The following is an 18,546-nucleotide window of genomic DNA, read 5'->3' as shown; positions in this document are numbered from 1 at the left end:
ATCAAACCAAAATCAAAACAAATGGTAGTGTCTCCTGAAGACATAGTCACCCATCTCAGCTCCCCTACCACCTTAAAAAGCAACGCTCAACCTATTAAAAAGCTCCCAGCTACCCAGGGACAGTGGGTGGATTTGCAGATACACCATGGAAAAAAAAAAATGATAGCTCTCACCTTGGGCATGGAAATTGAGTTGGGTAGAGAACTGGGGGGAGGGGGTTTTTCATAGGTGCTCGGTGTCTCTGGTGACCTAACTCACCTGGTTGCTTTGCTTTCTTAAAAGACTTCCCCCCCCCCAAAAAAAAATTTAGACTTGGTGTAGAGCTTTCTTTCATTATATTTGTTTAATATTAGGATGGAAATGGATGTGTGACACCTGAAGGAAAGTTCTGGCAGGTGGATTGGGACGAAGTTACAATCTGGTTTTCATTTTCCTTCTTGATTCAAGTGCCTTTCCCGGGTGCCTCCGCCCTCTGTTTTGCAGCATGCAAATGAAGTGAACGATTCCCCACACTTGACTCCCATTTTGCAGACAGTCAAAGAAAGGTCAGGGCATTCCTCTCTGTTCCCCAGGTACAAAGGAGACAAGCGTGGAGCAGGGAGAAGACACAGACTAAGAGACAGTGGAGAGAAAGGGTGGGAGGAGGTAAAGAGGAGAGAGCGTGGGGCTTAGGGCAGGGAGAGCAGATGTTCTCAATGAACTTACACTTGGTATGTTATCGTTGGTACAGACCCCCTCGGACAATAATCTGTCTCGGATTTCCCAAGCAAAGATGGACGGGCACTCCCGCTTATACTGGGCTATTTTGCTTACAACTTCTGGAGTCGCTACTCTCGGTTTACTACCACCGATTGCCCTGGGTCTGATGGAGCCAGTCTCGTAATACCTGCCCAGAATTTTACTCACACATCCATTGGACACCTGCATAGGGGAAGTGGACAGAAAACCACATTATTAATAATTTCAAGACAAAAATAAAATTGTTTAAGTATGCATTAAACAATGACAAGCTTACGTTTTGATTGTCCAGCACTTGGACTTTTGCATCTGCATGGGTCTATAACACAAAAATATACCTTCAATGGTACGAGAACTTACTGTAGAGAGCTTTTTTCTTAAAATTACATTTGTAGCCCTAAAAACTACAAATATGATGATACTTTGAAACAGTTTGAACTCAAAAACAAATTTAAAATTTTTTTTAAAAAAACTGTTTTCTTAAACACTGCCTGAAGATGCACCAAAATGAAGTCAGATTAACTGATTTTTGTGCTGACCTTGCTTAAAGTGGTGTTACGTTTTAAAGAGCAAAGGTAAAAAATAAACTGAATTTTTACTCCTTCTTCTTCAAAAAATGCCCAATTGAGTAAATATGAGTTAGGGATGAGTAAATAGCATTCGCCTTTTTAAATCAATGTATATATTCTTCATAAACATGAAGAATAAACAAATACCTCAAAATCTGAGGTAAGCAGGGGCTGGGGAGAGCAGAATGAAATTATGCAGGTTTATATAACTCAGCTCATTACAGTTCATAAACTGTTCCCACAATAAATGTCTTTACCAAATAAAAAGAGAAAGGTTTTTAAAAAATATCCACACACAATATTTTTCTGAAGCAGATGAGTTATCTTATGTAACTGACCCAAGTTGAAAGAGATAGGGAAGGATGGTGGAAGGAGAAGGGAAAGTGGGAAGGCAGGGGAGTGGGTGGAGGACTAGGGACTGGAGTGGGTGAGGGTGGGGGGTCCATAATTAGCATCGTTTACAGTAAGAAATGAAGAGAGGGCGTTGAGAGTGGAGGGCCGCGGGGGCGGCGAGTGGGGCGGCGCCGGGAGGATCACCTGCAGAATTCGGGAAATGTCGCACGGCCGGGCCCCGCTGTGAGCTAGCTCTACAATCTTCTGCCGGGTGGAGTCCGGCAGTGGCCGCCCGTTGACAAAGACACCACCGAGCTGATTCACTCCGCTGTGACCTGAGGAAAGGGAAGGGAGAGGAAAGGGGAAAAGAAAAGAGGAGAGCAGAATGAAGAGGAAGAAGAGGGAGAAGGAACAAGATGACAGAACAAGAACAGGAAGGAGAAGAGGAATGAGAAGAAGAAGGGGAAGAGGAAGAAGGAGAAGAGGAGGAGGAGGAGGAGACAACCACAATGCATCCTCATCCCCCTGCCAACCTGTGCCAACCTTGGCGATCAGGTCCCTGCTATCGATCAAAAAAGGACAACGGGACCACCAGCCATGCGGGACATCGGGCAGCCCAGCCCCAAACAGCCGTGCCCCTGCCCACTGGACTGCAGCAGCAACACAGAGTCAGACACATCCCAAGGATCAAGAACACATGAACCTCAGTATCGCCATAACCCCAGAGAGCCCACTGCCCCTCTTCATAAACACTGCAGCCAGCCCCTAAACCCACAAAGCGCAAAGAACCGGCTCTACAAATCTCGCAAAGATCCCCTCTGAGTGTCACCGCAAACCATGGGTTCTATAGATCCCACAGTGAACCTCCAAGGTCTCTGCAGTGTTGGAACCGTTATAACAAATCTTACAGCCCTTGAGTGCTCCCTTGGACGCTGAAGTCCAGAAATGTTTGCATCACCGTCCAATCTGGCCAAGGCCTGGCACAAGCAACGAGTTTGGTTTTGTTTGGTTAGAACAGAAGAAGGGAGAGGAGAGAACCAGAGCGGCCCATCTATGGCTGGCGAACCCCGGTCCAGGTTTCCGCACCTCCACTGCAGACGTGAGTCAGAGCCCGGCTCGACTTCAGCCACAGACAGACAAGTCCAGCCACCGCAAGTAAGGCTTAGAGCCGGGAGTGGGTTCGCAACCGCCACTGCTCGCTTTACTTCCGCCGCTGAACTCCACCCTCCCCTCAGCCAAGGACAGATATTAGCAACAATCAAAAACAGAAAAGAAAAAGGAAAGACCATATCACTGTGTTTCCCATCCCTCCTTTATCTTTGTATCTCACAACCTCATCCCCTTGGTCCAACCTTAGAGAATAGGGAGAGGGAGTTAGCCCGTTTGTTGCCTCCCTCCCCAAAAACCACAGACACACAAATAAAGCCAATTGCCAATTTCTACTTAAAAATCTCCAACCTGCAGCCCCGACTCTAGAGAGCAGCCCTCCCAGGAGAAGACGTGGCTCCCTGTTCGGCGCTCCCTTCCTCTCCTCTCTTCTCCTTGGAGCCTACTGATAAAATTGACTCCAGGAGCCAGAGCTTCTTAGCAATAAATAAGCTCCAAATATAGAAGAGGGGGGAAAATATGATGAGCCTCTCTGACATTTGTCTTTAAAATAAAACTAGCTGCACGTCAAGTTTGAGCTTAATTTCTGGAAATAGGCGGAAGTCGCTCCGGATCATGCATGGAAGGCTAATTGAAAAGATCAGTCGGGGCGCTTGTGGCAGCCTTGTCACTTTGTGACAGTGCTCCGCTCCGGGAAATTGCATCGTCACGACAAACAGGACCGTGATAAAACGACCCTTTCCGTCCCTATTTGTAGATCACTCAGACTAGATTGAACTGCACTCGTTTACCCTTCGAGGGGAGCAGTGTTTTCAGGGTAGCCGAAGGCTTGGGGCTGAGGGGGGCCCCTCACCGAGGTGGAGCGGGGGGAGGGCCGGGGCCTCAACTCGATGAGAAGTGACAGGCGTTTGGGGGATCTGGGCTCTGGGCTCCGGGCTCCGGCAAGCAGGGACATTGCGGGGACACCGCTTCTCCAACAGAGCAAGGCCTGGCCCAGGCTTCCGGTTTCTCCTAAATTCCCTTTATAGCCTTTCTTGCCTCCCAATTTCCATCTACCGCTCCAGCTACAGAGCCCAACCTCTGGGCACAGGGAGCTTCCCGGAAAAAGAAAGGCTGTCCCAGAAAGAGACCTAGAGAGACTTTCCAAACTTCACACATAGCCACGGCAATCCCCAGTCGGCTAATGCCAAGGCGGGCGCGTGAGGCTGCTTACATGTAGACCTCCCTCCTCATGCATTTCAAAAACTACGTGCTCGCCACCTCGGCAGCCACAGCCTGCGGGTGCTCGCCCAGGAGACGCCAGGGCCAGGGCGCCACTCCCAGCATCGAAATGGCAGTGAGGAAGCAAAGCTCCAAATTCCCCTTCAGAGGTTAAGCCTCAATCATTGTGTCCCTTCCCTAGGGACGGCTGGCAGTCTCGCCCAGTGGCGCTGATTATGCGCCTAGAACTCGACCGCGAAGCAACTAATAGGAAAACATATGGTGTCAATTTGGATGCTCCGCGCCTCGCGCACACCCGGGAACTAGCGGCACAAAGCCCTGCAGGCCGGCCCGCGACCCCGCGCCCCTCGGGGCCTGCCAGCCGGGCCGCAGTGGCAAACGCTCAGCGCTGCGTGCCCTGGCTGGGACCCACCCAAGAGAGAGCCTGCGGCTGGGGAGTCTGAGCTCCGAGAGGAGAGCCCAGCCGCCGAAGGGGAGTCTTCCGGCCAAGCCCTGGGATCTGGCAGGTTCTGCACAACTACCCCCGCAAAACTCGCCACCTTTGTGCCCCTTCCTGAGCTACGGGGCGCCTACCAGCCCCGGAGGCGCCAGGGGGCGACCAGCGTTTCCAGAAGAGATGGATAAGGTGCTGGGGACCCTCTTTAAGCCTTTGTGGTTTGTGCAGGGCAGGCTGCTAGACCTGGGCCTTTCCACACTCCGAGTTCAGTTGAGCCCTGACGCCGTTGCCTCAACTGTAACCTCAAACCAGGCCTGGTTTCACTGGGCCTCCAGGCTCCCAGGTCCGAGCTCTAGACTAGCCCTGTCACGTACCAGCACCCACCAACAGAAGAGGAAGGTGGGTGGGGCCCACGGGGTCTGGGCAGTGGAAAGCAGGGAGGTACGCGAGCCAAAGTATCAAAGGCGCTCTGAGCCTGGGACGATCAGGACCCACGCAACTGCAGTTGCCAGGGCAGGGCTTTCCCAATTCCTGGGCACAGCCCCCACCTCCTTCCCAGACCCAGTAAACCGTGCTCCCTCCCGTACCCTGTAACAGCGAGTTTACCACCCCTACCCTGCTGCAGGCCTGGGGGCTCCTCTCCCCATCCCTTCTAGGCCCGTAGGTGGTGTGGGGAGGGGAGGCGCTGCCCTGAGAGTGACTTGGGGAGGGAAGCCCCCACCCCGTCCGGATGGTGGAGACTTTCAGTCTTGGCTAAGCCCAAAGGGGCCTCCTTTTCCTAGCCAACTAGGAGAAGCCTTTGCCCCGCCCTGCTCAGCCCAGCCCCTCTCTCCGGGGTCAGAGCCCGGGCAGGGGCGGGGAGGGGGTGTGAGTTACAGGATTTGGGGGGGATGGGGTTTCTCTACCGCAGCTTCGAAAACTCGGGCGGGCTGTTCTTAAGGGCCCAGCCCCTACTCCTCCAGTATCGAGAACAGCAAAGCAAACGCCCTCCCCTTTCTGGCTGCCGGGCGCAGAGCGGGGAGCAGCCGCAGCAGGTCCCCCGGCCTTAGTCGGTCTACAGCCCGGCCAGCACGGGCGCCGCGAGCCTCTGCGTCCTCCCCTGACCCTCATGTACGGGCATCCCGAGCCCGAAGTCCCAGAAAGACCAGAGGCACTTACTGTTCTGCATCCTGGCGCTGGCTGGGGGCCTCGGGATTCCACGGGGCTTGAATATGGGGCTCTGTTAGCAAGAAAATAGGAGTTAATCTCCAGGCAACTGCTTCAGGTAGGCCTGAACTCCCAACCGAGAAGGACGTGGGGCCGGGACTGGAGAAGCTCAGTTCTTTAGGAACTGATCCACTCAACCGCTTGGGGCGATCTGAGGGTCACCAGCTCTGCCCTGCAGTGCATGCAAAATCTACCCTTTGGGGCTTCAAACAAAATACTTGAATATCCCCAATCTGTTTCCCCTACATTCTTTAGCAAGTAACCCTTTAATCAGTAGAACTGATGCCCCAATTTTGAATTTTTTCTTCTATCTGAACTATAGTGAAGAGACTTCCTGAAATAGTTTGTTTAGACTCTTTGTGGGTTTTGATGCCCAGAGCAGCCACCACAGAACTTGCCTGAAATCTCGGATGTCTGTCCACTCTCAGAATAAAAGGCCTCACACATCTGCGCGCCCCTAGTTAAAGTCTTCCCCCTAAGACAAAACAGAAGGAGAGAAAGGTATATCAAGCTGTGGTTCAACAGCATAGGTGCATAGGCTCTCTGAGCCCCACTCTCAAGAAAAACACACGCATCTAGGGCTCAGTCAAACTGCCATCAAACTCTGAGTCCCAGCATTACAACCACATTTTCAGCTGGCGTCTGGCACAGAAGTCTCCATCCTTTAGGAGAGGCTGCTCTGGTCTGGCTTGGGAGAATTGAAGAATCTGGCAAGTTGGGGTCCCACTTTGCAAAAATATCAAGAACCAGGAAAATGGGAGGGGGGAAAGAGGAGGGAGAGTGGAGTAAGGAGTAGAAACCAAGAGCTGAGGTTGAGGGGGTATGAGAAGAGAGGGGAATACTTGAAGTTTGGAGACCAGGGGAAGGGGACCTTGGAACTCCTGGTGCCCAAGAGCAAGGCTGGAGCAGTTTGGGATGGCTGCAGGGCCTTCCTCCCTCCTTCCTCAAGGAATTTCACAAGACCCCAGAACCCAACACTCTGATTACCCCTTTATCTCCCACTCCTCTCCCCACACCAAGAAAGCTTCCCAATGGCCCCCTCTCCATCTATCTCCCAGCTTTCTAGGACTTTGAAAGTGACAAGCCCAACTTTTTCTCCCAAACCTTACTTATTGTGATTAACTTCTCTTTTGCCATTTAGATCTTCACCTTTTTTACAGTACTGTGACACACCCTGTCTACCTCGCCTCACTGCTTTAAAAAGTACGAACAGGAGGGGGTGAGCGTGGTCAACAAAGCCTACAGACGGCGAACAATGGCTTCTATTCTCTGCCTTTCCTGGAACCCAAGGAGCAAAACCGAGTCTCCCTAACCAGCAACACAGCTTCCAACCAAATGTACCATCAACCCGCCAACTCACAAAGGGAATAGAGGGACACTTCTAGCTTCATAAGCCCTGACCCAGTGTGGGGTTCCCCGAGGCTGGTCCTCCACAAACCCCTCCCTACCTTTCCCCAGAAAGAAGGCTTTCGGACAAGTGGAGAAAATAGAAAAGCAATTTCTTGTTATAAATATCTGGAGGTAATTGTGTTACTGATGTGAGTTGTTAGAGGCTGTAAAAAAATACAACGGCACTGTGGGGAGCTCAATTGGGAAAAGAGAGTTACAATAAAGAGCCCATTCAAGAGTTCTGCCCCCCCCAAAAAAGAGGTAAAATAACAAAATTGTCACAGCATCTTTTCTCCCTGTTTTTTTAAAATGCATTTATTTTTTCTGTTTTACCTATGATGATTATTGATTTGCCTGCCTGCAAGCAAAGAATTTCAAGAAGCACATTTTGCTCTACAAGGCCATTCCTGGTCTAATTTTTAACTACTTGGTAGCCAGCTTAAGTCCATAAAAATAAACCAAAAAATTAGGACTTTTTCTCAGCATTGGGTAAATATTGGCCACAGCAGAGGGCTACTAGTTACCCTTATCTAGATTGGCTCTCCAATGCTTCCCTCCACTCTCTCAGTCCCTGCACCGGCACCGTAGTCATGCCCTGCACAGGCAAAACCTCCAGCTCAAACGCAGGATACCCCACCCCACCAAATGCAGGACCCTGAAGCTGCAAAGGAGCAGTAGGTGGGGAGAGGGGGAATGGAATTCCCCTAGGAGGGGTAAAGCTTCCTGAATTCCACTCTGTAACCCACGCTGTACACAATCGCAATGGAATGCCCCCATCCTGGCTGGTAAATTCTTGATGCCATTTTTAAAAATTCAGTAGCTGAGCCCTGAGAGGCCTCGCTGATTAGTTTTCGAAGCAGCTGGGAAGGTGGCAGTATTTCAAATTCCAGTTCTGCTCCATTCCTACTCCCTTCTCGGCTAAGAAGCTATCTAATTACTTAAGTAAACCTGAACACTAAGTGCAAAAGCAACCCTGGAAGTGGGGCACATCGACACCCGGAAGCAGTCCTGCGCACCAGAGAGGTAAGACACCCCAGCTGCAGCCCAAGTCTCCCAGCTCAGCCCGAGGCTCTGTACAGCCTCGCTAGGGCCATAGACCCACATCCTGAACGAAGGAGTCTCCAGACATTTTGGAATCGCCCCTGCCTTGGACAACCAGACCGCTGGGCCACTGCCTCTACCTCTCTGTCCCCAACACAAGCCTCAGTTTTCAAATGCTGTTATTTTAATTACTTAATTCTCAAATTCCAGCCCCAAACTCTTTAACTAGGGTAAAGGGGAGAGCTCACTCTAGGTCCTCCCGCCCCCAGCCAGAAGAATAATTAGCAATTAAGATGACAAAGTTTTACTCTCTAGGGCCAAATAAGATAACAACTAATCAAACTGCCTTCATACGTTTGCAAAGGTCACTGGCTATAAAAAATGTAATGTCAACCGCAACAACTATTATTTCTCCTCAGTAAACTTGCCAGGCTTTCAAGCTCTTTGCCTTTAATTTCATTTTCTGATCCCAGCCCCTTCTAAAACCTTCCCAAGTTCGAGTTAAACATCCAAAATGGCTTGGGGAGCTTCGGAGAGTATAAGGAAAATAAAAAGGAAGAAAGAAAGAAACCACGTTCACTTTGTTTTTAAACTTTCTAGAAATCACTCATGAATCAAGAGCCGGGTTTTAGCACTCGAAAAAGAAAGCATTTCCACTTGAAATTCAACTCCATTTCCCCCAATTACACTTGCTAAAATTCAGGGCTATTATGGCGCAGGGAGACAGAAAATCTGCACAAGGAAAAGAGGCAACAACTTTATAAACTTTGAAAAGACACTTTTCCTCCTGGGGTCTTAGAATCGAAAGCTCTCAAATTACTCCGACTAATTAGCTGGGAGAGGAAATGATTAGAGTGGGAAAGCCAATGCTTTCATATAGATTTATTTTTAAGGCCTTACCAAGAAAAACATAAGGGGATTCAGAGTAAAACAAACAAAAAAAGCATACCACCTCTGCATCTCAAAACTTGCTGAAATGCCAACCCCTGGTGCGACTGGATCAGAGGAAAACAAGGAAAAATACCCACCGAGCGAAGGGGGCCGGAGGACAGGGAAGAGCCCCAGCCTCCGCAGGGCGAGGGAGATGAGAGTCGGGGGAAGCCTGGGGAGCTGAGAGTTTTCAAGTTCCGAGCTCTGCGCTCCAGTGGAGTTGGGGCCACGAGCCCGGGGACAGGATAGAAGCTGACAGTCCTCTTGCTGGGCTCTGAGCTCCCTTGGAGAGCGCGTCCCACCGCCTTGGCCTGGTGGCTTCCTTCCCGGCTCGTGCTAGCTCGCTCTTTTCTCTGCCTCCAGCGTGCGGCTGCCTTGCCGAATGACTCCGCTCGGGCTGGTGGCCGGCGAGGTGCCCCCTCAGAGTTCGAGTGCCTGTGGACTCTTCTGCGCCGGAGCCGAGGGCGGCACAAAGCCCGAGGGCCGGCTGGCGGGCTGCGGTGCGGTGAGCCGGTTGCCTCGGCGCGCCTGTTCTCTGCGCGCTCGCTGGGCCTCGGGCTGGACAAAGCAGCCGGCAGCAGTTGCTCTCTGCCGCCGTTCCAGGGCTTGGGTACCACAGAGCCTCTTCGTCCTCTCCTGCGGGTCGGGAGCGTTGGGCGACGCTGGGGCCGGGAGCTGTGGCGCCTGGAGCCTCGCTTCTTCCTGCGAGCTCAGCCCGCGCTGGCGAGGGCGCTGGGGCTGAGCCGGCCGCCCGCCCCGAGCCCCGCACCGCTCCCGGTCACCGGCGGTCGCCCTCCAACGCAGGCTTTCGCTGGAAGTAGAAAGTTTGGGCTCCTGCGTGGAAACTTCTCCGGCCCAACTCTCCCGGCGTAGCAGTGGGGGAGGGGACCGGCGAGAGGGGAGGAAGGAAGGGGGGAGGAAGGGGGAGACCTGTCTGAATATTGCAATAAAATTAAAGCGAGAAGAAAGAAGCGGACTCACCTTTATGAGGCATCCTCTCTGGTTGTCAAGGCTCCTGTCAAGAGTTTTGCTTGCTTGGGGGTTTTTGTGCTGCTGTTGTTGCTTAAAGACCACAATGGTTTGAGATGACGGTGTTTTAAAGGAGTTGCTGGTGAGAGTTTTCTCCACGGATGCTGCTGGGTTGGTGTGTGAGAGCAATTCTCAGATTCCTGGGAAGGAGACAGAGATTGACAATAAAATGGGCTGTCAGCGGTTGGAGAGTGAGAGATAAAGAGTGTGGGTGAGGGAAGTGGCTGCAGCCAGCACACCTGTGCTGATTGGTGATGGCTCAAGTGTGTTAATGTATGTGTGCCGGCGCCCGGCCTCGCCTCCACCGCTCCTCACTGGCCCATTAGCGAAGCCTGACCTCTGTCATCATCCTCCAGCAAAACACTTCCTCCTGCGCCTGAACCAGAGCGGGAAATGAGGCCGAGCCACGGTTCGCTTTTCAAACCCACTAATCACTCCGCAACATGCAAATGCACCGCTCGCTCTCACACAAAATATTGCTTTATGCAAAGCAGCGCCGGGGCCTCGCGCCAGCCGATTGGATGCTCCCTCTCCCCGCCTGGTGCAATTGGTCCGTTTGTTTGAATATGAATACACTTGTTTTCGGCTTCGCCGGTGGGTCCCGGCTCCTCTCCCCGGCGCAGGGCCCTCACGTCCGGGCTCTGGCGCTCGCCGGCATCTCCCCGCTCCGCGCACGCCGGGAGTAGGCGCAGCCCGCACTGCCGCCGCGAACTTGAGTGGTCAAGTGGAGGCTTCTGGGTTGGGGGTCGCGCCCCCACTACCCCTAAGCTGGGCGCCGGACTCCCAGTCTACGGAGGGTACAAGTTTCTGCTCTGTCCTTTCTTGCCAACTCCCCAGCAGCGTGGCCTACCGCCCCGCCCCCGCCTGCCCCTATCCCATCCCGACCTGAGCCCCAAGACGCAGAGCACCGCGGCTGCCGCACCCCAGCCCACCTGGCCCCTTGGAAGAAGAGGAAAGGGGCGGGAGCATCATTGGGTCCCGGCAGCTCCATTCCAGCTGCGGAGGCCGCGGCGAAGCCTAGGCCGAGAGGAGGTTGCCGGGCCCAGAACTAAACTAGGCCAGCGGCCTCCCCAGCCCAAGCCTCCAGGGCCTGTCCAATTCTCCACCCCACTCCCCCGGCCCCTTCTTCTCTCTTTTCTCCTTTCGGAAGCCGCGGTGCGCAGGGGAGCGGAGGCATAGCCCGGGCCGGAGAGGCCCGAGTAAACACGCCACTTACTTTGTGTACAGAGGGTTCTTGTGAAAAGCCCTGAAGAGTCCTCACCAAACACTCACCAACTTCTCCCACGTGCCATTTGTTGACTAAGTGCGGCTGCTTTTCGCGGCGCCCAAGAGGAGGGGAAGCAAGGGGGAGATAAGAGGGGAGGAGGAATGGAAGCCTGGGTTGGAGAGGGGGGGCGGATGACCAAGGCTGGGAGAGTCCCTCTCTCTCTCTCTCTCTCTCTCTCTCCTCTCTCTCTCTCTCTCTGTGTGTGTGTGTGTGTGTGTGTGTGTGTGTGTGTGTGTCCGTGCGCGTGCACGCGCGCGCGTGTGTGTGAGTGTCCCGCCGGTGATGTCGGTATGTCAGCGTGTGTCCTTTGTGCCCCCGGTCATCTGTGTGTGGTGCGTGTCTCCGCACCACAACTCCCTCTCCTGAGTCTGCTCAATCCACGGAGGCAGCTCCCCTTCAGCTGTTGCCAGAAAACCGGGGAGTAAAGTAAGTAAATGGCTTTTCTCTTCTGACCACACACCAGAAGTCCATTTGTTGAATGCCGCACGATTAGGACACACCTCAGTACACTCCAAAGGCGCCCCTCCGAGCCCGCAGTTAAGGTGACAGGAGAGCGAGCGGCTGCCTGGTCCTGCGCTGTCCGGAGCTCTCGGTGGCTTCGGGCCACGGAGCCAGGAAGGGGAAGGCTCGGGCTGCGGCACACACCCCAGGACCGGGCAAGGGGGAATGGGGCTGGAAAGCTGAGACGCGGAGGCTGAAATGTAGCCGCCACCGGGTACGCTAAACTCTTCTGGACTTAGGGAAAGTGCTGAAAGTCAGAGCTCATCAATAAAGTCTGCGGGACCAGAACTCGCTGATGACAGGCCGCGCCGCTGCAGCCCCTTCGAGCCGGGACAGTGAGGAAGCTGCAAGCTGCCCTGGGCCGCGGGGCCACGTGTGGGCCTTCACCCTCTTGTCCCTGCCCCAGACCCAGCAACGCCAGGACCGAGGAACTCGGGCAGAGCACCCAGGAGTGAAGGACACCCGGCCCTAGCCACAGTTGGGGGTCACACAACCCTCTCCCCTCCTGGGTTGGGGAGGGCTGCCGGCTCTAACCCTTCCCGCGGCCCAGGAGCTAGCAGCGCCAGGAGAAAACCCGGGTCAGAGGCTAAGGAGGTGGCGCCGGGTGTCCAGGTCCGCGGCCTCCTGTGCGAGGTTTCATTTCGCAGGAGCGCGACTTTCGGAGGATCCCGGGAAGTGGGGCTGCAGGCCTGAGTCCCAGACCAGCAAAAGTCGGTCTTCTGTTTCTCTTTTCTTTTACGTCCCAAGCGAGCATGAAAGAAGTTTAGACTAGAGACTCAAGTCCGTTGTACCGGAGCGCGGGAGGGGGCGGGCTGGGGGGGGAGCAGTGACTGTCCGAACTGGAGGCAAGTATCATTTTTACAACCTCTCAATTAGCGACCGAGTGGATTAGCACCTTCTTAAGCTTTGCCTCGGAAAGAAGCAGCCGTAATCTTGTTGCTATTTCCCCCCAGGGCACTGGCTCTTTGAATCAGCTTCTTCTCCCACCCCTCCAACCCCCATCTCGCCGCGGAGAAAAGTTTTAACAAAAAATCAGAAAAGGCAAGGACTGAGGAGTGAATGCCACTGACGTCATTGGGTGGGGAAGGGGGCTCGGGGAAAGACTCCTGGAAACTCCTCCGCACAAACAAGAAACAAAAAGGGTTTGGCTGCTTCCCATGTGTCAATATTTGGGGAGGTGAGCTCAGCCCCAGAATGAGGCAGAGTTTTCAAAGTTTAAGGAGAGGGGTGAGAGCGAGATTTCCTCGTTCTCTCTGGACTGGAGGGTGGGGGGTGCTGTTCTGCCTCGTGGGGAGCCTCACACCCTCTGCCAAGTACCCGCACTGGGGGCGACGCGGCCTGGGGCTGTGGGGGCCGAGACCGAGGTGCGGGCGCGGTTGCCAGAGGTGTGGACAAAATCGAGACAACTCGCAGGTCGCCATTTTAATTGCGGCTTCCAACACGCCCGAGGCCCACTAGCTGCCCTACAAGGCGCTAGAGGCGGAGGGGGTTGCGCCTTAGGTTCTGTCTAGCCTTTCCCCGCCTCTCCCCAAGCCCCGACCCCCCCCCCCCCGCCCCCTGTGGCCAGAGGGAGGACCTCTCGGGCCGGCCGTTGAGTTCCCGCGGGGAGCTGCCGGGGTCGTTCCACCGGCAGCCGGACTGTCTGCGTGAGGGAGTCCCTCTGGGGGATAGAGGCTTGCCGGGGCCTGAGCCCCTAACCAGTATTGATGAGTCAGTATGAGATAAGGCAAGCATCTCACCGGCACCCTGGCATTCCCCTGTGCCCACCCCATCACGTCTCCGGTCTGGGGGCGGCCTCCGGGGAGGCACATCTGGGAGGATGTGCGTCCAGCTCCCAGCTTCAGAACCAAGAGCCTCCCACCGGGAGTCCTGACACCTCCGAACTCCCTCTTTCCCTGGCCAAGCAGAGGCAAAGCGCCGGCTTGCTGGAAAGGGTGAAGACTGGCATTTCTTTGGAGAAGGAAAGTCTTAGCAACACCTGTGTCACTTTGTAGTGCCCCAAACGTCTCTCTCTTTGCAGACCCTGGGAGGGTGGGTTCCCTGGACCGCGGAGCTGGCAAACGGGTCCAACGAGCACTAAAGGCAAAGGCGCCCACCCTGGCCGCCCAGTTCCGGGTTCCTCCCCCGCTCTCCAGGCCTTTGTCCCTCTCCTTTCTCCAGCAACCTGCCGGTTCCCGCTCACCCGGCAGCCTCGCCGAGCTCAGAGCCTAGAGAAATCTAGAAGAGCCCAGAGCAGCTCTGTGGCACCTCCAGGCTGTGGCCACTGCTCAGCTGGGGGGAAGCCGCGGTGCCCTCGCCCTTCCTCGCCTCCTGCCAAATGTCTAGTGCTAGGGACTCCTTGGTTCAGTCCTCAGTCCTCTTCCATTCACACTGGGAGGCGAGCCAGCCTGTCTGTCTGTCTGTCTCTCTCTCTCCCTCCCCCTCACTCCCAAAATACTCTTTAAAATAACATTGTTCAGTGGAGTTTCCCCGCAGAGGGATTCCTAGCAGCCTAGCGGGTCAGATTCTCAAGACTTTGCCTCCCAGCCCCTCCATGCTGTTGTCTAGATAGGCGTTGGGTTTAAAACTCCTGACGCATAGGACAATTGAAATCAGCGGCACTCTCCGATTTTTGCAAATAGGGTTCCTAGGAAAGTTTGCTTTCCATTTCTTCACCCTGAGATGATCCCCCATCTCTCCTTTCCCTGTAACCTCTGCCCCCAAGAGGCAAGAGTTCAGCTTTAAAGGAAAAACAAACAAGCCAAGGCCACCTCAGTCCCTTCTCCCTGGAGCTCCCTTCTCTAAACCGCGGCCTGTTGTAGGGGACAACGACCCAGTCCTGCGATTTGTCCCGTCTTAGAGGTGGGACAGGCTGGCAGGAACTGGGGGCTTTACTGGGGGATTTGAGGCTGAGGAGGAGGGGTGAGCAAATGTCATGGCTGGCTCGCCCCAGCAGCCAGGGAACCGGAGCTAAGCGCATCCTGACGGGCTTTTAAAACGACATTGATTAGGACAAGCTGTTTCCAACCCCAGTAAGAGTTAATCTGCCTGTTAATCAAGGCACTAAGGGGCTCAATGCGAGCTTTATTAGCAACTGGAGAACAGAGGCGGCAGCGAGGGATCAAAAGCGGGGATCCCATATATTTGTCAGCGCTATCTCCAAAAAAAGTATTTTCAATTAGAAACCAATTCGGCGCTTTTCATCACTTCCTAACCCAGTCTCACAGAGGGTGACTTCCAAACCTGGCTAGCGGGGGAAAAACCACTGCCGGAGACAGAGGGGCGGGGAAGAAATTGCGGGTTGGCTCCTCCGAGTGCCGCGGGCCGGAGAAAATTTAAGAATCCTCAGTACGCGGCCCCAATGCCTCTGATTCCTCCCGAGAGGAAAGCAAAGGAAAAAATGAAGCAACAAATAGTACCACCCAGGCTGACAGCCCTCCTTCCCCGCCAGACCCCGGTCCTCAGGCCCGGCTCTGGCGCCGGGTAGCGTCCAGCCCCTGCGCGCGCGCGGCCCGGCCCGCGGGAAAGTTTGTGCAGCCAGAGGGACTCTCCTTACGCCTCGCGCGCGCTGCCCCCTTCTGCCCCGGAGGGGCGTTGGGTTCCCTGCGGTTTTCCTTTCCAATTCTGAAATAAATAAATAACCTCCGGGCCCTGGGGAAATCTGAATAGTTATTCCAATCAGCCAAATTCTGTGAGAGGGTCTGAGGAAAAAAAGACAAGCCTATCACAGGCGCCCTCCGATCACGAAGGGCATGGGCATGAGAAGGCGACAGAGGAGGTCCTCGGCTGGCCCTGGGCGCGGGGCGAGGACTCTGGTCAGAGGTAATTATGTCACCGCGTTTTCTCGCCGTGACAGCCGAATAAACACAATCTCCAATAAACATCTCTAATGAGGGAGGAGGCCCGAGGATGGCTGGGTTTGATTTATGACTGGAGGAGAAGGTCCACTTCCCACTGCGAAGCGGACAACCTGCTCGCCGCCCAGCTCCGGAGAGAGGAACCCGCGGAGGAGAGGACGCAGGCCAGGTAAGGCACGTGGCCGGAGGGCCACTGCGCGCGTCCCCCGTTTCCAGGTGAGGTGAGCAGGGGGGCGGCCACCGCTCGGAGTTGGGCGGTGGTCCCAAACACCTGTCACAGGTGCCTGAGCTCCGAAGATGCTCACAGAAGACCTAGAGAGGGGGTGCAGGAGCGCGAATGGGAGTGGGGGGTTGGGGACGAGCTGGTGGTGAGCCGGGGCCTGGCCTAGAAGCCGCTCCAAACTCCCGGGCGGAGTGCTCGGGTGCCCCGCCTAAACCGGCCTGGGCGTCTCCAGCTGCTTTTAGGGCTGGGCTCCCAGGACTTCACTCGGCTGAACCATGAGTTAGTCTAAGTTTGGGTCGTCCCTTCCCTGACCCACTTCGGGGACACTTCCGGCCCCTGGCTCTGGCCCTCCAGGGGCCGCCGGGTGGTGGGCGCTGTTCTTTCCCGGGCTTGACGTCCCGGCTTCCCTGGCGCCCTCGCGCTCTCCCTCCGAGGCAGCCAGCGCAGCGCCCGCAGTAACCCGAGCCCGCGTTCTAGCTCAGTGAGAATCGCTAATTATTAGGTCTTCCGAAGTGAAGCTCAAATCACAAGCTGGGGGCTTTTCGCGCTGCCCAGCTCTGCTGGACGCATTCTTTCGTACTCTGCGTCACTCTGAAAAACGAACCCCAGCTCTAGACTTTGTTGCGGTCCAGCCATCTACACTTTGCAACCGCGGGAAACTTCTGCACCTCGCCTGACCCGCGGCGGGGTGTTTTTAAGCGCTCCAGGCGCAGGTACTGTCTTCCCGACGCGCGAATGTCGTAAACTGCGACGCAGGGGAGATCTGGATGCAAAGTGCGTCCCCACCTCCTGCATTTTTCACGGTCGCGAGTGGCTTTAGCAGACAGCAGCAGCAGACCCCCGCCCCCTACTCCCAGCTCAGGGCTGGACTGGAAGTCCACTCTTGGGACTGGAACATTTTGCTACTTTTGCAGAAAAGCACACACTGCAAAGACACGTCCCTCCTCCACCCCCTTCCTATCCCGCCCTCAGTAACTCCCTTCCATCTTTGTTTGCCTCCTTTCAAAAGCAAAAATCAAGCCCCGGGGCCACTTGGGGCGGGCTTTGATTTGGGGGACACCAGTCGCGGGCGGCGGAGAGGCGCCGAGGGCCCGGAGCCGGGCCGAGGCCCGAGCCCCGGCGATTACCTGGGAGCGGAGGGCGGGGAGGCAGGTGAGCCTGGCGGCGCCGGTTCCCACACTTCTCACCGCCGCTCGGCAGGGGAAGTGGCAGATCTGACAGCCGCGTTCTACGCGAGGACCTGCCCCAGAGTTTAAATGTCAATGATAAGAAAAGAGGGTGCTCAGGCAGGCGCTAACTTTCCTTAATATCCACGCCAGCGTCGTCCTCATTGGCTGCCCGGCCCGCGTGACGTCATGGCGGCTAGAGTTGGGCACAGCTCCGCGCGCGGACTAGCTTTCGGGCCCGGCGGGAGCCTCCTCCTCCGCACCCAGGGTCCGGCCCGCTCCAACCCCTGCTCTGGTCTTCCTTGGCCCGGCTTGTGGCTGCCCTAGTCCGGCCTGGCCCGGTCTGGCCCGCCCTCCTACAGGAGGCAAACTAGTCTTGCTGAGTGTGCTCCTCTTCACTGCTGGGCACGCGGGCCCCAAGAGCTCTGCCCCTAAGCTGACCAGCTAACTGTCTGAGTAACAGCCCTGTCCCCTCCTCCGATCCCCAAGGGAGTCACTTCATCAGAGAGACCCAAAGGCCGCGCCGGGGTTGAGAGACGCTTTTGGCAGGAATCATTTTTAGGAGGAGTTCGAGACTCGATGAGTACCCCTAACCTGGCCCTGGAGCCCGCAAATCACTAGCTGGGCACAGACTGGGGCTCGGGGAAGAGGACTGGCGATCCCTTTTTCAGGGCCAGGCCAAAGGTCTCTCCAGGCCTGCTGGGTTCTCAAGAGGGAAGCCCCAAAGGGGGCCTGCCCGGGCTTCCCTAAAAGGGAAGTGGCGGTGAAGGTGGGAAGAATGGCAGCTGTGGCTGAAAGGCTCCAGCCACATAGAAAATGTAGGTGATTGTATTTCTCCTTGACTTGGAGTTAACTGTCGACTTTGTGGCCTAGAAGAGGAAAATAGGAAAACCCCTGATTCTGAAGTCAAGACTCACAGAAATTGGGGCGGGGTCTGCAGGACACTGACTTGTTGGTCTGAGCCTGTTTTTCCCTCACACCTTCTGTGGCCTGCGAGATGACTTAGCAGAGGTAGGCCTAGTTACCTTGGGTTGGAGATTTAGACCCACAGTGCCATTCCCGTCCCCTATCCCTCAAAACAGGGCGTTTCTCAACTCCTTCCCCTGTGCTTCCATCCGGCTATCCCATTTGAAAGTGACAGAGGTCGGGCTGGAGGGTCAGGGGTCGCTTGAGAAGTTTGCAGGAGGAGAAAGGGCGGGGCGTGGAATTACCTGTAGGCAGCTCGTGGGAGACCCAGACCGGGTGGACCCGGGGCGAGAGAGAGAGAGAGAGAGAGAGAGAGAGAGAGAGAGAGAGAGAGAGAGAGAATGAATGCGTGTGTGTGTGTGTGTGTGTGTGTGTCCGCGCGCGCGTGCGTAGGCAGGGAGAGGGGGCGCCTGGGCCGTAGGAGGGTCATAGGGCCAGTCCCTGCGCGCCTTGATCCGGGCGGCGGCTAAGGGAGAGCCCAGCACAGATGGCGCTGGGGCAGAGATCTAGAGATTCCCGCTCCCGCCCCTGACACACCTGGACAGGTGTGAGACCTCGCAACCGGCCAAGAGGCAGCTCCAGGCAGCC

At 55.5% G+C, this 18,546-nt stretch overlaps 1 protein-coding gene across 18 annotated transcripts in view; it reads right to left on the bottom strand.

Moving 5' to 3' along the window:
- Positions 1–17,114, bottom strand: part of PAX6 (paired box 6) — a 28,994-nt gene extending 11,880 nt beyond the window's left edge. The window contains exons 1-7 of one of the 18 annotated variants that reach the window (XM_032282336.1): positions 16,954–17,114; positions 9,952–10,139; positions 6,009–6,085; positions 5,563–5,623; positions 1,845–1,975; positions 1,016–1,057; positions 706–921 (exon numbers count right to left, since the gene is read on the bottom strand). In XM_032282336.1, the coding sequence (XP_032138227.1) occupies positions 706–921; positions 1,016–1,057; positions 1,845–1,975; positions 5,563–5,572 (399 nt within the window). In that variant the 5' untranslated portion in view covers positions 5,573–5,623; positions 6,009–6,085; positions 9,952–10,139; positions 16,954–17,114. Of the gene's footprint in view, positions 1–705; positions 922–1,015; positions 1,058–1,844; positions 1,976–2,429; positions 2,712–3,098; positions 4,176–4,541; positions 5,176–5,562; positions 5,624–6,008; positions 6,086–9,068; positions 9,118–9,951; positions 10,802–11,215; positions 11,386–16,953 lie in introns of those variants that run through there. The other 17 variants (XM_032282346.1, XM_032282338.1, XM_032282339.1 and 14 more) reach the window with 17 other exon arrangements.
- Positions 17,115–18,546: the final 1,432 nt, after the last annotated feature.

Source organism: Sapajus apella, unplaced genomic scaffold (assembly GCF_009761245.1).
Source record: "Sapajus apella isolate SASKATOON/1434 unplaced genomic scaffold, GSC_monkey_1.0 scaffold14, whole genome shotgun sequence".
In the NCBI taxonomy this organism is placed as follows: Eukaryota; Metazoa; Chordata; class Mammalia; order Primates; family Cebidae; genus Sapajus; species Sapajus apella.
This window is presented reverse-complemented; position numbering and strand designations above follow the sequence as displayed.